This window comes from Tympanuchus pallidicinctus, unplaced genomic scaffold, assembly GCF_026119805.1.
Source record: "Tympanuchus pallidicinctus isolate F22 unplaced genomic scaffold, pur_lepc_1.0 scaffold18, whole genome shotgun sequence".
NCBI lineage: Eukaryota > Metazoa > Chordata > Aves > Galliformes > Phasianidae > Tympanuchus > Tympanuchus pallidicinctus.
Window position 1 is genome coordinate 14005655 of NW_026294699.1, and position 23549 is coordinate 14029203.

Sequence of the window (23549 nt, forward strand, 5' to 3'; positions counted from 1 at the left end):
CTTGACTTCCCCATTTCTGCGTTTAAAAAAGCCTTCCATTCGACTGCCTTAGGAGAATTGCAGTTCACCCATGGCACACTGCAGGGAAGGAGCTGCTTTGAATCACTGCAATATAAATCCAAATTTGGGGGCAGAGGGGCCCCAGGAGGTCGTGTGTTTGTAAAGCCCAACTCCAGCTTAGCACAAATTATCTATCTTGACCTTACTTGTATTCTCTCCCGGGCAACATATTCATAAACTGGAAATATTTGTATTCAAAGCATACTGATGGGAGAGACATAAAGCTGACTAATAACTAGTCATAAGAATTGGCCTTTTTGAATGAACAGTCATCCTGATTTTCTCTCATTCTGCTAGACCTGTTTTAAAACAATGTGAAGCTAATGTACAACTGAGGTGGCTTTACATGAGATGTGTTGAGTCCAGCCCTTTTGAAAGCTTTTTTTTGTGGATTTCAACACCAAAAGCAGGGAATGAGATGTAATAATGTACAAAAGAGAGCACGATATGATATGCTTTCTATAGGGCTTCCTGAATCTCCTCAAGAAGGTTTGCAGATTTAGTGCAGCAACACAAAATACTTTAAAAAAAAAAAGCTGTCTTTTCTAAGTGAGTGAACAATATGAGCAACACTGCTGGTCTATGCAGAGGCTAGCTATGAATAGCTATGTGCTAGTCATAGAATCAACATTAGACCGACTTTTCTGCGTTCATGCTGCGATTTTGGATTTCTAGCTGAATACATTGTTACCCACTCTTGCCAAAGTGGCTGCAGGATGCAAGCTTGAAACTCCAGCAGCCTGAGCATTGTTCAGCAGCGCCGTACCTGCTGAGCCATTGTGCTGCGAGGTGTGTCTTCATGTGAAAAGCAAAGCTGCACACTTACAGGAAGGCACTTTTACAATGGCTGTCATTTGTTTTGAAGATTAACGTTGTTTGTATGGCTATCAGAAACTGAGGAAGATACAATACTTATGCACAACTTGTGGAAATATAAAGCTTGCTCCTCTTCAGGCAGCTCCTTTCTTCCAGCTTGGTTAAAAAGCATTGGTTTCTTGTGGCAAAGAGCACACAGCAACTTTCATGTCAGATCATATGATGGCTGAGTGATGTCAGCGATCAGAATACATTCCTCTTCAGCTCTTTTTTCAGACGATTGTGCCAACTCTAATATTGGCTGCATAAGAAGATGTTTCCAGTTGCCCTGTTTAAAAGTGTTCCCCTTCATTTCCATTCATCCTAAATAATAGAAAGCTGTAGGATCTAATCACGTGCCTTCTGTTCTCTTCCAGTTAATTATTCTGTTCACGAGAGCTAGTGTGTCACTGGAATATAGGACACTACATCAACAGTGAGGAGGCCTGGGCTGTGTTGCTGCCCATGCAGCCAGATGATGCCACGTGAAAGACTTCCTCAGCTTTTTTTCTTATTTTGTCATGTCTAGTTGGGTTGAGACAGAGGTTTTGTTTCAGTGTCTCTGTGCACCTTGGCAGATAATAAGATTGTGAAGTTAGCTGACAATTAGGGCAATTTGAGGTTACTGGTTCTGTTGGGCAGAAATCCTTTGTTCCTCTGACTCTGCTTGTTTTCGGATCTGGCTGTGCTGTATGACCAGCAATACTGCCCTGGGGTTCAGCCCCCATCATTTTTGTGATGTTTTCCTTAGACTGTAAACAAGGGAGGCCGTAAAACAGTCAGACATCATTTGAAAATTAACATAAAAATTGATTTCTGAATAGCTTTTTTAACTGTGTAACTTCTGAAGTTCAACAAAATATTACAACCGTTTGAACTGATCATAGAATCATAGAATGGCCCGGGTTGAAAAGCTCTGATGTAAAATATCTTGGCATTACCAATCTGCTGAACAGGGAGTTCTGTTCTGAAAAAGTGCTCTGGACATTGCAGCCTGGAATGGCACTGCTTTGAAGACAGCAGCACTCAGCTGTGTAAAGAGTGAGCTCTGGAAGCAAGGTCAGGTTTTGTTTGCTCTCGGAATCCAGCCTCTAGTAAGGACAAAACAATTGTCCTTCCTGTATTCTTCTCTGTAATGCTGAGGAGAAGAAAAAAAATCAACTAAAAATTATTTCATTAGATTGTTTCCAGCGGGGAGAGGGGAGAAAAGGTTTATGTCTGTCAAACACAAACCCTTAGGAGGAAAGAGCTGAGCCCTGTGCAGTGCTGGGAGGGCCAGCTAAGCATGCCCCATGTTAAACCAAGCAATTACCAGAGAAATTTCCATTGCAAAACTTTTCACTGATTCTGAGGCATTCGTGTCTAGAAACTGGTCAGATACTTCTGCTAACAACAAGCCACTGTGGCAGCACAGGGACTGAAAAACTTCCAGAGACCGCCTGGTCTAGCAGAGAAAAGGTCCTTGAGCTGTGTGCTTCCAGCCACCGGAGGCACGGAGCCACACGGCGTTTCTTCATCGTTCCCAGCAGTTTCACACACAGAGCAGCTGCGACTGCGGAGCTGGGAGCTCTGCTGAGCCGTGCCGTGTTTCCGCAGTGCCGCCGATCTGCGCTATGACTGCCTGCCGTGCCTCAATGCAGCCACTGAAAATAGATCTGCGGGGCTGGGCTGCAGGGCGGGGAGCTGCTGAGGGCATTCTTGCTGGGTTTTTTTCCACTTCCTCCTAAATGAGAACTAATGAGGCATGTGCAGTCACTGCTTGAAGTCTGAATTAGAAGATTTCAAGCACACTTGAATCTTAACCCCAGAATTATTAGGAGACTAATTCAAAAAATCAGTATGTGAAGGCCAGTAATCAGGACATTGCTATTAAAATAATGGGGTTGGTGGCAGCAAGGCTTCTGACTTCTTGCTGTGGGGGTGGGGCAAGGAAGGGCGGATCTGTCTTGCAGGAATAGGATTTTCAATACCAGGTGGAGATTTGACGTGGCACTGGGATTCCTACCTGCCGTGTGTATGCACATTTTCCATGTACGCCCTTCTCCTCCCCCGGATCCTCGGAACACAGGGCTCTCTATCCTAAAACAGTTCCACGATTTGTCCATTCTATTCTCGTGATTCATCCGCTCCATATGCCAGCAGACATCTTCCTTAGCACGCTGCTGGGAAGGAAAAGCAGAAAGGTGGTAAGAGGAAGAAGCACCCCATAGATCAGAAGCACCCGGGGTTGGACCAGATGATCTCCAGAGGTCCATTCTGGCACAGCAGCACATTTCCAGTAGCCAGTTAAGCAGCTGGGATGGGAGAAGTGCTCCCAGATGCTGGAGCTTGAAAGTTGTCAGAATGGCCGTTGGCAGTGTTGGCCCAACCTGAAACACACATTCCCAAACCATTTGTGGATGTGGTTTGTGAGTTAACACAGACCGAGGGCCTGGGGACAACAGGGAAGTTCGCTTGCAGTGATTGTGTTTGGATAGGTAGGAATTCAGTGACAAGAAAGCAATTCCCGTTGCTTTAAATTTGTACAAACAAAGGCAACGGAGCTAATTACTGGCACTGCATGTCCACTGCTGATGTCATGTATATTATCAGCACCTAGAAGCTTTGTAACCATTCACAGAATGACAACATATGTTGACAGAACAGCTCTCTAGCTGGGGGAAGCAACACTGTGGGCATTAAATCAGTACTGAAGCCCTTCCTTAGGGGATGTTGTCCCTCAGTGCCATCAGCCTGAGGTGTGTCAGTCTGTAACGTCATCCAGACCCAGCAATATTACACATGCAGGTGCCAATGAAATACATAATGTGATTAGGAAGTAAATACCTGAAAGCATTATTTCACATAAAGCTCACACCCGGAAAAAGTCAGAGAAAACCTTTTTTCATTCTGAAAGCATTCAGTACACGTAATTTTCATTGTTTCTTTCGCATTTTCCCCTTTCTGTACATTTCTGATGTGTTTTACTCAACCTGTCAAAACATTACTGGTGGAATCTGAATCTCTTTGCTTTGCTTTGTAACACTGACAGGAGTTCATCACGTATGGCCCTACAATCAAAACAGTGAAGTTCAATCTGAATGACCTCTCCGAAAATAAAACACATGTGAAGGCATTCCTGTGCTTTCTGTGTCCATGCATGCAGCAAATAGAAATAATTACGTTCTGTTAGTTGAGGAACAGACAGCGGCTTGATACTATTTGACTGGTTGTGTGTCTTTTATTTCTTGTAAACAAAATGTTTGTTTTGAATTCCTCAAACTTGAAAGTCCTGCTGTGCGAATGGTGCCAGAGGGACAGGAGCTGTGCCATTACAAAGTGTCATAAGAGCAGCCAGAATGACAGGACGCCTTCTTGAAGGATCTCATGATCTTACAAAACCCCAGAGTGATTCCATGGCTGCAGTTCTGTTAGGAAAGGTCTGGGAAAAGAAGGTCTAGAATCTTCAGAGCCATTTTAAACAGGGCCACATTTTCACTGCACCTCTCCAAGAACTACGACTCTCCCAATAAAAAGCAGCAGTTCCAAACCGGAGCAGAGAGAACTGCTTCCTTTAAATGCTACCTGTAACTTGGAGGACTTTGCAGCTTGTTTTGATGTGTTAAAACAAAACAAAAGTCCTCTTAGCCTTCTCTAATCAGGTATCGGGTTATTTTTTTTCTCCCCCTTTTCCCCACATTTATTTATATGGGGGGAAGGGGCTGCAGCGCTCAAATCTTGCACCGTTATCAGAAAATTCTTGTTAACTTCTGACTTCAGAAAACACTTGGTGGAGAACCCTTTTCTTCCGTGGTTCTTTTTCCATCGCCTCTCATACAAGGAAGATCTATGCAAACTTTCCTTTCATACTCAGCATCCTTCTATGTTATAAACAACTGGATTCCTCTTGAGCCCCACTTAAGCCCAATTCTTCTAGAATTCGTTGACCATGAATGCTCCATTTCCATCCACCATGAACTCATTTCTCCCTCCAACTCTTCTACTTGTCACCCATCCACAGACTTTTCAGACACATGCTGTGCAAAACCAAGTGGCACTGAGACAAATGCATTTCTCCACTGCTGACTTCCTTGGCTGTAACATGAACTTTCTGTTTCCTAGAATGTAATGGAACAATTCAATCCAGGACTGCGGAATTTAATAAATCTCGGGAAGAATTACGAGAAAGCTGTTAATGGTAAGTCTTCAGAATGTTCATTTCAGTAACAGCCCTTAATTTTCATTTGATTAATTCTCATGTTGGTTATGAGGTCTGTGTATAAGCTTAAATTCCACACTGAACTTCATGCATTTATTTAAAAAAGGCACAAACATGTCTTTTTTTAATTGGGAGGGGAAGTTGGATTTTGGCTGAATTCAAGTGGTGTTCTGCAAAAGCTGCATCTCAAAGGCTTTCCACAAAAAAACAAAACAAAAACAACAAACACACCAATAACCCTGAACATAAAGTAACCAGAAAGTAACCTGTACTAAAATTGTAATAGATCTAAAGAAGAATTCACATCCTTACCTCTGTTCCTCCTCCACTGCACACATTGCACTGCCCAAGTAAATAAGCTCATGAACAGAGGAATTTGAGCAGGCACGAGTTCCAGGAACGGATTAATTTTTCCTTCTGACCCAGCTCCATCTGAAGCTATCTTCCTACTGGAGTCAAAAATCAGAATCCATCCATTTGGATCTAAGGGCATTCATTATACACTTTCATTATTGACTTCTGAGAAGCTGTTTAGATAAAAAAAAATGCTTTCCAAGCCTGGGCCCTAGATTCCCAAAGCTTGCACTGTAGGACCTGTTGGAGCTTGCTCTTCCTCACTTCCACAGACCTGTTGAGCTGCTTGATACCATATTAAAGCACTGTGAAATCTCCCCATTTTGCCTCCTTAAAGCCTGTGATGTGTCTTTCCCCTATGTGTAAGGTAGTACTCTGAGAAATGTGATACTACAGAAGTCATGCATAGCCAAACAGACATTGAAATTTCTCTTCATGCAAATTTTAGACCAGACTTGAGGAAAAGATAAAAACCAAAGCCTGCTGGAGATGAAAATAAGGGAATGTTGATTTGTTTGCAGTAAAACCTAAGCTCATTCATTAGCAAATAAGTTCACCCATTATAAGCAGTACCAGAAATAGCAAGTTTTCATGTTGGGCTGAAAGTTACACCTGTTCTCGAGAGCAGCTACTTTTCATTCTTTTCCATTGATAAGTTATATTGCCTTTTTTTCCTTCCCTTTTTTAATTGGAATCAATTTATCGTCAGTAATTCACGGTACAGCAGTGTACAGCAGTCCTGGAGAGAGGCTGATAGGTTTTATGGTCTACCTCTTTGAGCCTAGTTGAGAAACATATCTAGTATCAATGCTTCATTTTATGTAAGCGATTCCAACAACTGCTAGGAAGAGCTCTTGGGGCTCTCATACATGTTAGTATGAATCACATTTTCTTCCTTTCTTAGCACCGATGCTAGGAGATGAGATTGACTCGGGGCTATCTTGAGAAAACATTAGATAGGTGGAGTTGGAATGACATAAGCTCTTTGTGAATGCATGGCAGCCCTATCAGCAGCAGCGCAGCTCTGTTCAGAAAGTTTGGACGTGGCATCCCTGAGGGAAGTTGCTTTCATCCAATGTAACGGGGCTTCAGGAAGAACCATTTCATTTGGAAGAGTTGGTGGCTTCTCAGCAAACATGCTGTTGGGTAACCAAAAAGGCCACCTCTGCTAGTAAAAAGGTATCTAAAATACTTACGTTGGCAATGCCATCCCTCCCCAGAAAAGGCTATTCTAAAGTCAACAGCCAGCATCTGCTTAGCTTGCACTCTGGGTAAAAAATTAACTACTATCCCCCCAAAATTTAAAGATATACTGCAATCAGTATTCTTCACTGCTATTTCCAGTAAAGCCTTGGCAGTTTTTTCCTCATAACGTCTTACATTTGTAGAATGCAGATCATTTTTAGATACCATGGCCACACAAGGCAGGCACTGCATGGTGCAGGGGAACCTGTTTCTCACTGCTGTCCTCACTGGAGGTAGGGTCATGTTTTGTTCACTCTGGCAAAGCAAGCTTTGCTGTTTAAGTTGGCTGTAACTAAGAAATGATTAACTGCAAATAATTGAATCCTCAGCGATATGTAATAAACACCTATTTTTTTTTCCTGTAAAGATAGAATTGAATGATAAACAAAATTGTGGGATGGGGGAGAAATTGTCCTGGAGAGGGGAAAAAAAAGTGAGAGTCCGAGTGTGAATTCAGGCATGTGCACCTGAATGGGAAAGCTGGAACTAAGTAACAGGCTGCAGCTTCAGTGCTTTGGAGCCCTGTCTTGCTGACACCTGGCTTCACAACTTAGCAGATAGCACAGGGACTTGAGTAAGTTTTCCCAACAGTAGGATTTCCTTTTTGGCATACTATGTGTCCTGGATTCTAATATTTCATAGTGCCATAAATTAATGAAAGAAGAAAATATTTCAGCTTTTGTGTTTTGTTTTTTTCTCCCTTTAAGCTATGGTAGTGGCTGGAAGATCATACTACGACAGCCTTGCAAAGATTGGGGATATATCAGCAGATTCGCCTGTTTCCAAAGAGTTAGGTAAGTGGGCTTGTAATCATTTTTTTTTAAACTACATCAAAATATAAACTTTGTTTTGTTTTCCTGGTGACTTTTCATAAAAATGATCTAAAGTAGAGAGGTACTGGAAAAAGAGCATTGTACATAGCCAGGTGGGATTACACTGCTTTAAAACACGTTATTTCTCAGGCCACTCACACCAGATCAATCAAGAACATCAATAGAAGTTCTCAGATAGTAGATATTAATATTCTAGTTCAGTTTTTGAATGAGGAAATGGAGAGTCAAAGATGGATTAATTTTACATGAACACTGTAATGCTATAACACAATGGGAAGCACAGCAATGACAGCAGGGCAGCAAGGTCCTAGGCTGCAGCAAGTGAAGGTTTGCTTAAATACAACAGCTGTGGGCACAGGCATAAAGAAAGAAGCTGCTTACCTTCAGAAGGCCTCACGTATGCAGGGATTTCCAGTGAGACCCTCACCTCCACTGCCAGCCCTTAAATGAGGGTGGGGAAGGGGTGGATCCTGGTTCCACCCTTCCATCATTCAGTGCATTGCATTGCATGCACCTGAGCTCCCTGGGCTGCCCTGCCTTCCCACCAGGTGCTCCATCACTGCTTCAGGCCACGACTCAGCATTTCTGCTATAAACAAGAATGTACTAAAAGTTCCATACTTTCCTGAGAATATATTCTGAATTTCTGAAAAATTTAGCACTTTGTTTTGTACTCCTTTAGCTAGCATTGAAATGATATTGCTCAGTCTACAAAAGTAAAACTGTCACCAAAGTATGAGTAATACTTCTGACAAAAATATAAGTACAAACTGAACTATAAAGAGGAAACGTTGCTTAAAGGCTTCATTTGCTTTTTGACAAAAATAACTGGATAAATTGTCCTTCTATTATGAGCAGTCTGCACTTTCAGTTAAGGGTAATGTAGGACATTTTCAATGGTGTGACACTGGCCGCTTCCATTACTCTTAACTTTAAAGGATTGTTTTTAGCAATTTTCTTCTCGGTGTTTCTGCAGGTGATGTGAGGGATGGCCTCTCTTTGAGAGGTGACCGCAGCTCTCTGTGCCTGCGTACATTTTTACCATTTGTTCTGAAACCACTTCTGGGAGTCTGTTAACATTCTGTGTTCAGCGTTGTTTGCTGTTCTGCCGCTCCCAGTGCAAAAGCAAACAGCCTCATGTAGCTTTCTGTGTTTGCTTTGCAAGCTGTTTACAGGAAACAGAGTTGCTGATTTCAAGCGGTAGAACAAAATCAAGAGCAAGTTATAAGTATTAACCAGTCAACCTAATAAAAACATCAGGAAAAGCATAATTACAATTTCTGTAAGTTGGTAAAATCCATGCAGGTAATCTGTCTGTTGAGATCTGTCTGACTGTGAGATACTGTCTGCGTGTTTGAAAGCATCAGTGAGCAGAGATTAAATCTGTATCTTTCGTACTATGGGGCGACGCAAAATTGTGCTTGAAAATACATGTTGGGGGGTTTAATTATGTTCTCCATACAGCTATAATTCTTCCTAAGTATTTTGTGTTGAGAAAGTCATGCCTTCTCCAGGATCAGGCCTCTAAGACTGCATTTTCATCACCTATTTAAACCGTTACTGCGAGAAAAATCCAGACAGCAAGTCTAGATTTCTTCTTGCAGGCTCTCTGATAGAATACTTCATGTTGAGATAAAGGTGGGAGAATGTGGGAGGCATCAGTGAGAGATCATTTACATTTTCTTAAGTGGAATGCTTTCATAGTTGAGTACAAGCTGAGGTACCATTGTCTGGATTTCCAGTACCGAGGGCTTTGGACAGCCAGCAAATTTAAGTGTTTTAATTTGTGTAATAAAAATCGAAACATCCAAAGAACAGAAACTAACACCTGAAGCTAATCTGTGTGAAAGCAAACAAACAAAAAGCCCCACGACTTACCTGTTTTGACCACAATTGGGATGCCTGGCTTGGGGATGGGAAGGCAAGGCTTTACAGTCATCAGAAATCCACAGTGCTGTTTTCTTACCTGTCACCTACAGCAGAAATGTGTCACGAATAATTTGCTGATCTGCTTTTTCTTCGGTTTTTAATATGGATGCTTCTTCCATTGACCCTGTGTTCCACCCATTGGCCAGCAGCTACTCTTCAGCTGTAAAAGGAGCTATTAGAAGACTTGTCCCTTTTCCCCTTTCCCTGATAGCTAGCATAGCAACCTGTGTTTTTTGCAGATACACTTCTTATTAAAATCAGTCTTCAGAAGACTGAACAGGGCAATAAGGCAAGAATCAGTGTTTCAGCTCTTTCCTGTAGCAATGTCACCTTCAGTGGTGTCAGATGAAAAATAGTGTATTATTCTAAATTGAGTTGTGTTGCATTAAAGTTCTTACACTTACTTATGAAAGCCTATGTGCCTAAGATGGCTAAAATACAGTAATCTTTGTAATTTATGAATAGTGCTTACTGGAAGGTCATTTCCAGACATTCTAAAGTTCAAACCCAAACCTGCTGGGTGACCTACAGTAGGCTTACTGCCAGCGCTACGTAAAGATGCGTATCGAAACCACCACCAGTCCTTCCTTCTCATAAGGAAACACAGAACATGGTCTCCCTGTTACCAGCAGTAAGAACAAGTGCTTTCTTCCGTAGAGTGAGATTGGTGCAGAAGAAGGAGGCGAGAAGGAAATGGAAAGCTGGATATTCCAGATATTCAAAACTTCCGTGCCGTGTCTGTGTATTTCACACGCGGTGGAAAGCTCCCTGGAACACTGTAATACAGAATAACTTAATATGAGAAAGTAGAAGAATATATTGCATTCACAGCACAATTATTGTAAATAAAAGATAAGTTGCTCTAAATCCACTTTTTTTCCTAATTTTGAAATTCCCCAACTTTCTTGTAGCTCGTAGTCCTTCAGATTTGGCGACAAGAATTGAGGAACGTGACCTGAATGTACAGTTTGTCATTCTGCAGTGTGCAATTGCCGTGTCTTTCTTTCCTAGACACCTATTTTAAATTATACCAGGAAGAAAAGTTAGGAAAAACAAAGCTGTACACTCAAAAATGCAGTTTTATACACTCAAATTGCAGCACATCACAACAGCACAATGAAACTCCTTATTTCAGTAACGCATTGAAGGTAGATTCACATAAATACTTCAGTGCCAAAAGGACTAACTTCCCTCCTGCGTCCCTGACCTTCTTTGTCTCACCTAAAACACGGGTTTGTGAGGTTCTGTCTAACAGAACATCACTGCTATTAACTGTAACAATCTATCTTTACAGCCTTCACTAGCTGAAGGAATCAGGAAGTTTTCCTGCACATTCATTGAATTCTTCTCATGTTTTCCCAGCTGTCCCCTTGTAGCTACAACAACTGGCAGGTGCTAAGCTCCTTCATAATACTCGGAGTGTAAAGTCCCGATTTGTTTATTGTGTGGCAGCTGTACTGATAGCAATTACAATGTCACAGTTACACTGTGGGTCTGTGCATAGAGCTCATTGCACAAGAACTAAGTGTGACACTGCTTCTACAACAAAGCCAAATATGGAAGAAACAAATGTGTTGCACGGCATTGATCTGTGCAGCTGAATTGCAGACATCTGTGTTAAAAGGAACATCAGGGAGAGGAACGTCTTTTCTACTCCATCAAAACTGTTAGTTAAAAACTGCTCTGTGTCACAGGCTTATTATTTTCAGTCTCACTCACTTCAGACTTAACATAAAGATATGCAAAAGCTCATCTGCACTTTGAAACTGTAGAATAGGGATTTTTTTTTCTTTTTTTTTTTTTTTCTTTTTTTTTATTTTCAGGAGAAATTTTCTAGTTAAAAACCCCTGCAGGTGATTATTGAAACAAGTATTGGACAAAACGTTTCTCCTGCCTGGTGCTTGCCACGAGTCAGGGAGGGCTGAGGGCTGGGAGGGAACTTGTGATGGTGCTAGCAGTAAATGGAAGGCCTGCTTGGCAGGGGAAGAGCCCAGAACTCCATATCCTGCTGGTGAACAAAGGGTGTGACTGTCCTTCAGGTCCAAAAGAACACGTCCACGTAACGCGAGTTTGCTCATAGGAAAAGTGGTGTGACTTCAAAGGTCTCCAAAACCTCATCATGCTGTAAAATATCCACTGTGAAGAGAGGTAGGAATGCACCCAGCAATACAGTAATTACACATAATAACGCTACAGTGTGGAGAGGTGGGGAGGGGTTGTCTGTGTGCATTTCCTTCTCTTGAGGCTCCTTAGGCTTCTCTTAGAGATGACTGCAGTCACTGGGGGCACTGCACGCCTCCTAGTGTGAGCATCGCTGTCGATGGGGATTTGTTACTGAGTGGTGAATGTGCCCAGGGGTCACCCCACAGTCAGCACTTCCTGTCCAGCGGCATGGACTGAAATCTAACAATCCTTTGGTAACTGTTTTCTGGTTCTGCAAAGCAAAATAACAATAACTTGATAATGACAATCTATTATTAATGTAATTAAGTGAAATTAAATCTGTAGAGAGCACAGTTTGATTTCACTTATTTTTAAATGATAACCATTTTACATTTGAAGCTAAAATAAACCCAGTGGACTTTTCTTCTGTTTCTCCCTTCTAGCTGTAGAGATTTTCTATACAAGAAACAGTGAGCTTTAAGTGCCCATATAAAATTGTTTGGAATGCAATGAGAACATTTTTATTTTGTTAAAAGAAAATACATTCTTAGTGAAAAAAATGCTAAGCTGACCATAAGGTTATACCATCTTTCAAAAGCAGTGTCTTGCTAGTGTTTGGCACTCAGAACTTTTTCCTTCCTTATTAATAAGCAAAATGGACACCTGAGCCTGTACTTCTCTAAAGCTGGGAACAGCTATCCCTTCTACTTCTGTGACATGGCACTTAAGTGTTGCTCTCACTATTGACAAAGACAAGCAGGAGAACAGGAAATGTAATAGTTTAGGATAAATGAAGCTAGTTGTACTTAAAATAAAAATTAAAAAGTGAGTGAAAACTCATGGGCAGTGGAGAGAAAAGAGTTGTTGGCTTATTTAAGCAGATAAATTGACCCTTTCAGCTGGAATCCTGTTTCACTTGCCTTCGAAAGATGACACCTAGCACCCTGTCCTTCACTGGCTGCTTTAATCTAAAGAAAGATCTGTCATCTTGTCCCACCTTACTGCATCACTGCCATCTCCTGGATAGCATAAATGTTCTACTTTCAGAAGAGACTGTTGGACAGAAAGCAAGTGAAATGTGCCAGCAGCTACAGAACCTTTTTAGCACCTCATCTTGTGGAAACTTCTGGGAAACCAGCTTAGAGGTTGCAGCTGAAGCAGTTAGTAGGTCAGGCCAGCTTTTCCTATGGAGCATTAATGAAGTACAGTTATAATGTATTTATAACAAAATGGGATTGAAAAAAGGGAATGAATTCTTGTATAACAAAAAGTGATTGAAAATGAAATACAAGGTGCTTTTCACTTCTTCAGGAGTGAGGTTCTGTATTTCCTAATTTTGTGATAACTTTGTTTCGGTGCTACACAGACCTCCAATCTGCCATAAGTAAGGTAGGAGGAGAGCAGCCAGCCTTTCTACACTGCTAGAGATGGAAACAGTAGCTGAGTTAGTGGAAACTTCTGCTATTCATAGTTCTACTTTCCAAGGTCATTTATAAGGTTAAATCAAGCTCAATGTTCACATTGAGAATATTTTCCTCTAGAATTGGTACTGTGCCTTTTGATGTTCAGTATTCTGCATATAAACTTTTGATGAGTCTGCTGGAGGAAAGAAGGAAAATCAAACCTTCAGTCTTTCATTCTTAAGCATGAGCTTCTCTGCAGTTCGTACGTTGCCCCACCGTCTGTCGCAGAGCCATTGGAAGCTCCGTGTGTTCACTGATAGATCAGCTGCTCAGGTGCTGGCTGTGCCTCGTGCTGCATGGCCTTCTGCAGCCTGGGACGGGCGCACGTGTCTGCACTGCTGCCCTCAATCCCAGCTGTGTGCGATGGCGCTGGGTTTTCATACAGCACATCCAACAGTGCGTGTCATTGCAACCCCCTGAAAGACAAATCAGATATTCAGAATGAAGTGGGTGTGCACTTTCTTGATACCATCACGCTCTGCTTCAAGGGCCTAAGAAAATAGAGGGAAATATGACAAAGGGCGTGCTGGCTGTCCTGAAACAGTTACATGTCACGTGAGCTTCACGCACAGCAGACATCTTTCATGTTGTAACAGAAACCCTGGAAAAGATGCCCTGAGTTTCACCTGTGTGTGCATGCAACGTTCACTTGATTGTGACTAGTGTTTGTTCAGAAAATAGTCATTAATTCCACAGTGGGGGAACTTGCATTCTGTGCACAGTAGGTGTGTGTTCCCTGGCAGCTCTCCTAACTTACCCAAACACAATGCCATCACTGCTGGTGAGGCTGGGCAGGCATGCAGCCATTCAGCTGATGCTAAGCAATCAGTTTTTCTTCACCATCTCCTCCCCCAGGTACATCTGTTGGGAAAAAAAAAAAAAAGGAAGAAAAAAGACCTGCAAGCCTGTGTAGAGGGAAACCTAATCTTATTTGTCTTCTTCAGTAAGACAAACATATGGAAAATGGAAAACAAATGACAGTGTTGCAAAGAAAATCACATCGTGCATGTAACTAGCTTGTAAATCCCCTAACTGAAATTCTAGCTTTATTTTGTCTATACAGTAAGCTCTTACTAATTCATGATTTTTGAGAAAAGGATCAGTTGGAGATGTCATTTACATTCTAAGGAGGAAAAAAACAGTTTCTCTTGGAATTCCACAGAAAAGCCTTTAACCAAAAGGTTTCACTTTGGATACATGTTTGACACTGCTGATGGCAGCAGTTGCAGATGGCTGTGATTAACAAGGGCAGCGACTCCCTGCTGGAGTTGTATTCCATGGAGCACTCAGCACAGCGCCTCACCTCTTCACCCTTGTTTAGTACTGGCAACACAGCAGGAGCCTCATTTTGCAGCTGGATGAGCCGTGCTTGCTGCAGTCCTGCTCAGAGCAGGTGGCTCTGCTGCACCATGGCCCCGAACTGATCCGCCCAAGAGCAGCAGGGCCTCCAAAGTGCGAGTTCAGGCTTGTGCTTGTGTGCTCACTTATTTCCTTGCACCTGCCTGGAAAGGCCCACAAGCTGCCTGTTCAACACCACTGCAGCTTCAGTACCAGAAGCTGTTGTAATTAAGGCTTCCAGGGCCCCACGGAAGATCTGTCACCTTAATGCAGTCTGCTTCATACGTTTGGGTTAAGAAACAGCCTTACAGATATTACGAATGGAGTAACAGGTGGAAAAACAAGTTTGCCATTTTTCATGCATTATTTATGTGGCATACACTCTTCCTTTCCTTTTTTAATTAACATTAAAATTTAGTTACCATACTTACCAATCACCTGAAACTACATAAATATTTCATGCTAATTGTCATCTGTTCAGTGATACAGTAGGTTTAAAACAATTTAATCTCTGATTTTTTTTTCTTTGAGAGAATAAGATGATGAGAACAGGCTGGGAGAGAAAAGGGAAGGAGACCAGCAGGCTGGAAATTGCTAAAATGGAAAGTCACACCTCTCTTTAAAATAAGCTTTTCTTGTTCTGTTTAAATTGTAAAATAGGAGCATCACACCACAAACAAACTTAGAGGAACTGGAAATTCTCATAGTCTTGATAATTGCTCATGTATTCACTCGTGATGCTGTTTGCCTTTGGCACAGAGGGAATGGGCTGTCAGTGTTAATGCTCATATTTGTACGTATTTGTTTGTCTGTGCTATATATGGACATACAAAGATGGATGTACTGCAATATAGCAAACACTTCAGGAAGCACAGAACCTGGTGTACAGCACTATCCAAGTAAAATGGTAAAAGGTACCTCCAGCAGAAGAAAGTATAACACAGCTAGAACACAGCCTGAGCACAACAGCTCTGGTCTCTTGCTAAAGAACTTTGGCTGTGATGTAGCTGGAACGAAATTATTCAACTGAATAAACACAGAGGCTGTAGGTCCTTCTTTTTTTTTTTTTTTCCTGCTTGATTTTAACATTGAGCAATTGAAATTCTTACTTTGGTCAAACATACACAAAAAGCATGTGCATGGCTGGAACGTATTCCAGAGAGGAGCTGCACAGCAGCACAGGCAGTGGAGTCTAATGAGGAGGAGAAAGTAGAGCAGTATGAGCTCACTGCCACCTAGCACCATTGGAGCTCAACTCTTAAAATTAGCAGCAGTGCCTTGTATAATCCTGTTTACTGCTTATTGGTTCTGTCTGGTCATGAAACCATGATGCTTAGGCATCTTCCGGGCTCTGAGGAACGTTGGAAGGTTTCTTCTTTTCCCTGTACCAATCAGACTTTAACATATCTAAAAACATTTTAAGTAATTGGAAGTAGTGTAATGTCCAGGGGGGGAAAATCAGCGTATGAAACATAGCTATGGAGAAAGTGGGTCTTCTCAACAGTGAGCATTACCCTGGTTTGGGATTGTTCCCTAAGTGCTGTGGGTTGTGCAACCTTAGAAGAAAAACAGTGCTTTGAAAGCAACTTCATATCAAATGCTGGAATAGTTAAAGAGGTGCTAAAAGCGTGGCACTGTGTGTTCCAAGGGAAGAGGACTCAAAAGGGCTCTGATCCCATGAAAATTACACCATATCTTTAACTGCATAACAGTGTGAGGTGCACTGACTGACTTCATGGCAGCTCCTATATAAGGAAAGGAGGTAAATCTGCAAAGTGAGGCATGAGCTTTGAATTTTACATGTCTAAATAATAGCAGAATGTTCCATTCTATTCTTCCTGATTCATGAACAGTATTATTTGGATTTCACTGTGTGCTACATGAATGCACAATATTTGGATAAAGCAGGCTTTGTTCATGCTAATCTATGTCTAATTTGTTTCAAGTGAATTAGTTTACTTACAATGCAGAAATATCTACTGCTCACAATTTTAGTGAGAACTTGGTAGATTTTGAAGTGCAAATTGATCTGAGAGTCCCATTTAGAAATTGAAAATCTTCTTGCTTCTTTGTTTTATATATGGTAGCACAGAATTCTGCTCAGCAAAACATACCTATCCATTCAGAAGTGCTTCTTCTGGGTAGTGGGGGCCTATCATGTATAGCAGACTTCAAACACTCTATTATCCTCTGAACTCTCTTCCTTTTTGCTCTGCTGTAGGTTTGACTCCTCTTTTTCCTTTTTATGCTTCCTTCACCCTCTGCAGTCACCTTCATAACAAGCACTGACTGGTCATGTGTCAGTGCCACTTTATACAGCTCAGCACAGACAGATTTACTCCTTGCTGCTCGCTTCACGTTCGCTCATGCAGGAAAGGCAGGCTTGACCTAGGCCTGCTGATCTACGTGCACACGAGCATTAACTCCACAGGTTGTCTCCCCCCCCCAAGTATTCCAGGCAAACTGCATTAGAAGCAGAGCAGTCAGTGGTTTGGAAACAACACACTGTTTTGCCTTTTCTTCTTTTTTCATTTATATTAATTTCCATTAAGACTTTGTGCCTTCTTTCAAGTATCTGCTGCACAATTCAATCCTGCAATAAGTCTTTCCTATGAGGGAATGGTACATTGAATGTACTTGAAGCTTAACAGATGTTTAGGTCAGTTATACTTGTGTTGCACTGTATTCTTCTGAGACTTCCCATTTCACCTCCTTTCAGGGCTAATGGCTTCCAATGACTCTGCTTCCAGCTTTTCTTAATCATCGCTGCCTTTACTCTGGGCAAAGGGCAACTGGGAAGAAAGAGCATCCTGACAGAAGTGGGAGCTCGTGATATGCCTGACCTGTCCTGTCTCCATGCTTAGCTGTGACTCAGCCTCTTGCTCTTGTTTAATACAAATAATTACATGGCTTCATCTTGAAGACGTGAGGTTACTGGACCTGCCCTGAATGCAAAATAGGACAGGAGATAAAGGAGTGATTCTAATGGAGCGCTTTGTTCCCAGGCATCTAACAAAGTCTTTCTAGTGAGACTTGACGTTTTTCCAGCGGCCTCCTCTAAAGATAAACAAAATCCTAACTACATTTCAAGTAGGTGATGAAACCAGTAATTTTATCAATTAATATTTTAAAAGTTTAAGTGATTTTCTTGGTAACTGCTAATATTTGCTTCTCTGACAAAACTGGACCAAGTTCCATTTTTGTTTCTATTTTGAACTAACTCTTCCTATCTTCTGTTCTGAAAAACAGACAGCATTCAGCATAAGCTAGAAAGACAAACAACCACTAAAATTGCTCAGTGTGAGCAGTGAGATTGAACTGTAACTGCTGCAGAAGCTCTATATTCTGGCCTTATAATGAAGATGCTTACTATCTCTTCTATTTTCAAGCGAGGCTTTCTGTTAGAAATCACTTTCCTTGTTTTTCATCGACTGTGAAGACAATTTTTCAGAGATGCAATGCTGTGTGTGGAGGAGTGTTGTGTATTTTGGGTTAGAGGTTCCTATTTATTCTTTCTACAAACAAAACCAACAGACCATTAATGGAATTCTAGCCTGTCTTGCTTTCTTAACAGAAAACACAGGGACAACAAACGACCTTGGGTAAGCCTAAAAACCTCCCTCAAGTTTCTAAGGTTTCAGCTTAAGAGATTGTTCTACTGTGCACTGAACCCACCTGAAACTGAAATAAATCCACCGTGCAATTGGACATCACCATCCATGGCCATATTTCAGACTGCAGGCAAATTGCACAGCCCAGGTTCACCTGCTCTACATGAGAGATGTTTGGTATATTTTTAAGGTCACTTTTCTTTTAAGGTGAGACGTTTTCCCAAAGTGCCCATCTGTAAGAAGTTGTTTCCTCTCTTCCCTGCATTGCAATACTGAGCTGATATTAACAGAACAGAACGTGTGCCTATGCACATCTATGAATACATTTTTATTTTCTAAAATAAATGTGGAAATGTTTAATATATATTTCTACTGTTTCATCATACAAAGGTTTTGTATTTAGTGTGGGGGGAATGCAAAGCAAAAAAAAATGGTGTATTTGAAAGTGAAGTGCTGTAATAGTTGTGTTTATCATGAAGACTGGTGGCTTGGGTTTGTTAATGCACTGCATAACGTGATGCCTAAAGCTGGTTTGGTTTACAGTATGTCTGTCATAAGCTGGACTGAAGCAGTCTGTTATCATGCAGTCTAGTCATATTCTGTAGTGTATTTGCATGGTTGCTAGCTCTGGGGTTTGACAGTAAATGATGACAAGGTCGAGACTTGGTTACTGTGTATTAAGAGGTCTCATTAAACCTGATCATGAGCAGCCTTAATACATAGCAAAATATCTTTAATTGACGTGAGTAATGCACTTGTCCTCACTTCAGGTAGTTTTCTTGACCTTTTTACAAACTGAATAATTACTGAGCACCACAGCCTGGCCCTCGCTGATGTCATTATTAGTCTAGTGACCTACTGTGTTTATTAGAGCTATTTTATAATTCGCAGTTGTAATCAAAATCAACTTACTGTCCTGAAGTTGTTTGGTTTCCATCCCACTTGGATGCTGTGACGTGGAGGTCTGGGCTCATTTTACCTTTCCTGAGTTACACTTCTACAAAAACATTTCTCCTGCATAAACCTGAATCAGGAGGGCTGTCCAAACGTGGTAACTCATTATTGTAAGCTGGTGATAAAGGACCACGGCAGACGTCCACTTACAAAGCGTTCTCTATTTAAAGAGAAGCGTCTGACCTCTAATGTAAACTATAACTTAGATCTTAACAGGGCCACGCGCTCACTGTGAGCTCTTTTCAAAGCACAAAAGAGGAGGCGAGGCGGGTGAGCCGAGCGCCCAGTGCCTCTGCCTTACTGGGAGCAGTGAAGAGATCCCAGTACAGAATGGGTTTTGTCTGACGTGCAGTGCATGGGGAGCCTTCGGTGAGGGGAGAAAGAAGATACGATGAGAGAAACGGTCACTGACATTTAAAAACAAGATGTGTTCCAGGGTGTGCAAAGAAAAGAATCCCGGAAAAAGAAGGAAATGTCGATTTCAAAGTTCTCTTCATCTCGGGATACATTTGGGCAGTAGTCTTTGCAATGAAGGCTAAAAAAAAGGTGGCTAGTTTTCTACCCAAGTATTGAAAGCCGAACGCCTTGAAGGCTGCGGTCAGATGCAGCGCGAGACAGAAATAACAAGCCCTGAGCGCCAGGTTTTCCACCGCACGCTGCGGTGAATGGGCCGCTTCAGCGCCGCAGGGCAGGGCTGCGCTCAATGCCCGCCTTGTGGGCTGCCTGGGGCTGCCTGCCCGAGCGCCGTGCTTTGGCAGCAGCTCCTCCCAGCACATGGGCACAGAGTGCCTGTGCACCTCCTGAAAAAGCAGCAGTAACGCACAGGGCGATTTTCTGGTGGCCGTTCCAGCACTCACCACGAATGTTTATGAACTGCCAAATGCCTGTGTTCCGCGGATGTGAAGCCAAGCAAACTTCACAGTCTCACGTGGGTTTTTTTCCCCAATTTCTTTTCAGACTGTATCACTACTTGGTGGCTCTTTTCACAAAACTCCTCTGATTTTAAAATGCCACTACAGTGAAAAACGTAACTTCTCAGTTGATTTGGGTGAAATAAGAACTACAGCCTAAATTGCACTCACTTCTGCAGCCTTATAAACAACCAGGTCGCTTAATGATGGCCATTACTTGAAATGTTTGTGTAACTACACTGTATTTACTTTTCTACGGCGTAGGAAATAATTACTGTAGTGACTGTCACTTCTCACAGTATTTACTTCTATATTTTTAATCACCAGCACCCTATCACTGTAGGCTGTTTGCATGGAACTTCCTATCCTGGTTTTAGTGCCCACTGCCTCTTCTGGGCATCATGAAAAGAGCCTGTCCCCATCCACTTGACTCCCACCCACCAGATATTTGTAAGCATCAGTAACGTTACCCTTCAGTCCTCTCTTCTCCAGGCTGAACTGCCCCAAGTCTGCCATCCTTTCTTCATAATGGAGATGCCCCAGGCACAGGGTTACCAGAACCCAACGTACACCATGGAGGGATGGGTCTTGATGGCTGGGGAAATGTTGAGAAAGGAAGAGATAAGAAGTTCTGCCATTCATTTTGTTTAGCTGAATTTGCTAAGGAAAAGAAGCTGAGAAATCTGCCTTTCCTGTCTGTTAGTTAATGCCATACAGACAGGCTGTAATCCCTGATAAAACAGCATGAGAAATAAATCAGCATGCGTATCAGACCTGCTTTAGCAGGTGTGCTGTCAGTGAACTGCAGCGCTGACGCTGTGGTTAGTTAAACATTAAGGCCTGGTTTGCAGGCTGAGTGGACAGCAGTTGTTTGCACAGCAGCAGCTATCTCCAGCCTCCATGTCCTATGCCCCACATCGGCAAGAACAGTCTCTCACTGAATCAGTCACGTTACTTTGGGAGAAGGAAGGAGTTACTTTGCCTGTCACACCAAGTCTTGCTTGCACAATAACACAACTGATTATTTTCCTGTCATTTCTGAGCTTCTTGGTTTGTTTGTGGCCAGATACACTTAATTATTTAAACTGCTGTGCTAAGAAACAGCAGGAAGTTTCCTATCTCTCTTAATATAGCTAACAAATGTATTAGTTACATGTATTTTATTGCTGCTTGTTAACCAGCTTCAGAACTCTAGGAGAGAAAGAAATACGGTTGTGTGTTTCCCAACAGGCCAAGTTCTGGTAGAAATTTCAAGAACGCACAAGAAACTCAATGACAGTCTAGAGGAAAGTGTAAGTTCAACCACTTCTTAACCTGCCTCAGCTTTTGAAATTAAAAACCACTTTTGCCGATTTTTAATAACCCTTAATTTATTTGCTTTAAAGTTTAAGAAATTTCATAAGGAAATTATATCTGAACTGGAGAGGAAAACAGACCTGGATGTAAAATACATGACCGTAAGTACATTCAGTTCTAATACCAAAAAGGGCATCTTTTATTTATCGGTCGGTCCCCAGCAGTTTATTAATCACTGTTAGATCTGAGCTCTACTTAAACACGGCGCAAGCATTTGTGCTTATTTTCAGCTAAAATAGGGACCAGTGCATGACTTCATAGCATCCTTAACCCACAGCTGAGAAAAGCAGTTGGTTGCCTCATTTGACATGCATTAGCAATATCTATGGTAATGCTTTCTAGCTGCTTACACAAGCAGCACTGCGGAGCGCACTGAGATGTTTGTAAATGCTCTGATTGCAGGCAACTTTAAAGAGGTACCAAACCGAACACAGAAGTAAATTGGATTCCCTAGAGAAGTCTCAGGCTGAGCTGAAAAAAATCCGAAGGAAAAGCCAAGGAGCACGAAACGTGATGAAATATGAGCATAAGGAAATGGAGGTCAGTGTATGGGCTCTTGGTTTGCTTTTTTCTTTTTGTAATTTTATTTTGCATGAGAACTGGTCAGCAGAAAACACGAAGCTGTTGCAGGTCCTATCTGGGTCTTTCAAAGCTTGACTTCTGAAGCCTACAACAATTCTTGTGCACGCAGTGTAATTAGTTAATTCACAGCTGCCCAGCACGTTGTTTGGCAAGTTAAACTAACTTCAAAGAATGCGTATTTTTGATTTCTCAGAGCTGCTGTACGTTACAGGCACTCCTACAATAATTACTGCAGCTCAAATTAAATGCTGCCTGCGCTGCTGTACGCCTTCAGAGGCGTTACTTCAGCTTCAGGGTTTCTTAGATGGCCACTGCTTGGAGAGCGGCCTTAAAGCACCTCAGGAGCCGCACCTTTGTGCAGCAGTTTACTCAGCCACGTTGTGTAAACGCAGCAGTAATTTGCTACTAACGCGTTTCCCGACGAAGCCCTACGACTGATTCATTGCCTTCGCTGCTGTTCTTACACAGCATTGCCATCTTGAGGCCAAATAAGAAAAGGCAAGGCGGTGCAGACAGAGGACTTGTTATTTTAAATAAAACAGAAACTATTTTCTGACACACGATGTTAGGTTTGCTGTTATATTTCTTCCTCTCTATTTTTCTATTTTTTTTCTTTAAATAAAGCTTTGTTTATAACAAGGCACGTAAACATAAATCACACCAGCTCTCACTTCTTAAAGTGTGTTTTAACCCACATTCAGAACAGTTCATTTTTAATGTACAGGACTGAGAATTTAAGAATTAGCCTTTAAGCACATTTTAGCCACAAACTCTCATAAGCTCAGATAAATACATTTCAGTCTCTTTAGTAACTCATTTTTTCCTCTCTAAGATGAAGTATAGATTCATTACAGCTTTGTGAGAGTAAATATAACTGCTATAGAGCAGATGAAGGTAATCAGTCCAATTAGAGAACACCTGTGGCCTTAAAGTTGCTGCTTTGAAGTCACATTCTTCTTTGTTACAGCATTTAATTTAATTTGTTTGTTACAGCATTTAATTTAGAAGACAGAATTATTTTTCTTGTTTTGCTTCATTGTCTACACACACACACAGAGTAGAATCATAAAATCATCTAGGTTGAAAAATACTCTTAAGACCATCAGGTGCAACCATCAGTGACCTACCAAATCCAACCCTACACCATGTGCCACGTCCACACATCTCTTCAGCTCCAGAAACAGCAGCTCCACCAGTACCTGTGCAGATGGTCCAGGGAGGCCCAGCCACCATGAAAAAATTCCTCCTGACTTCTGAATCTCCTCTGGTGCTTCACACCCTGATACTGATGGCCTGTAATAGAATACATGTGTGTCTGATGAGACTGGAGAAGTCAGATGTGTGCATAAAAAGAGAATGAGTTGGAAGCAGAGCCACTCCACCCCACCTTTCTGATAACTTTTTCTTTTTTTCTTTTTCTTGTCTTTTTGGAACACACTTCAGTAACTGGATAGAGTATCAAATAAAACTCACAGACTGTATGTGAATTATTTACCTTTTTCCCTTAGTATTTGGAAACCGTGAGCTCTCGACAGACTGACATTCAGAGATTCATTGCAGAAGGCTGTAGAGAAGCTCTACTTGAAGAAAAAAGAAGATTCTGCTTTCTAGTTGACAAGCACTGCAGTTTTACCCAGCACATGCACTTCTATCACGCTCAGGTCGGTGGCATGCATGTAAATAAAAATGAAGCTCCTG

At 41.8% G+C, this 23549-nt stretch overlaps 1 protein-coding gene and 1 long non-coding RNA gene across 2 annotated transcripts in view; one reads left to right on the forward strand and one right to left on the reverse strand.

Annotated features, from left to right (window-relative positions):
- BAIAP2L1 (BAR/IMD domain containing adaptor protein 2 like 1) overlaps positions 1-23549 on the forward strand; it is a 33599-nt gene that overhangs the window by 3211 nt on the left and 6839 nt on the right. The window contains exons 2-7 of the mRNA XM_052680153.1: positions 5017-5092; positions 7420-7506; positions 21144-21205; positions 21299-21370; positions 21672-21809; positions 23360-23512. Of these exons, the coding sequence (XP_052536113.1) occupies positions 5017-5092; positions 7420-7506; positions 21144-21205; positions 21299-21370; positions 21672-21809; positions 23360-23512 (588 nt within the window). The remainder of the gene's footprint in view (positions 1-5016; positions 5093-7419; positions 7507-21143; positions 21206-21298; positions 21371-21671; positions 21810-23359; positions 23513-23549) is intronic.
- Positions 1787-23361, reverse strand: LOC128079191 (uncharacterized). The gene is made up of 5 exons (XR_008206015.1): positions 22979-23361; positions 20384-20508; positions 13857-13960; positions 2921-13515; positions 1787-2649 (listed from the first exon to the last, which is right to left on the reverse strand). It is a non-coding gene; the product is annotated as an uncharacterized LOC128079191 (long non-coding RNA).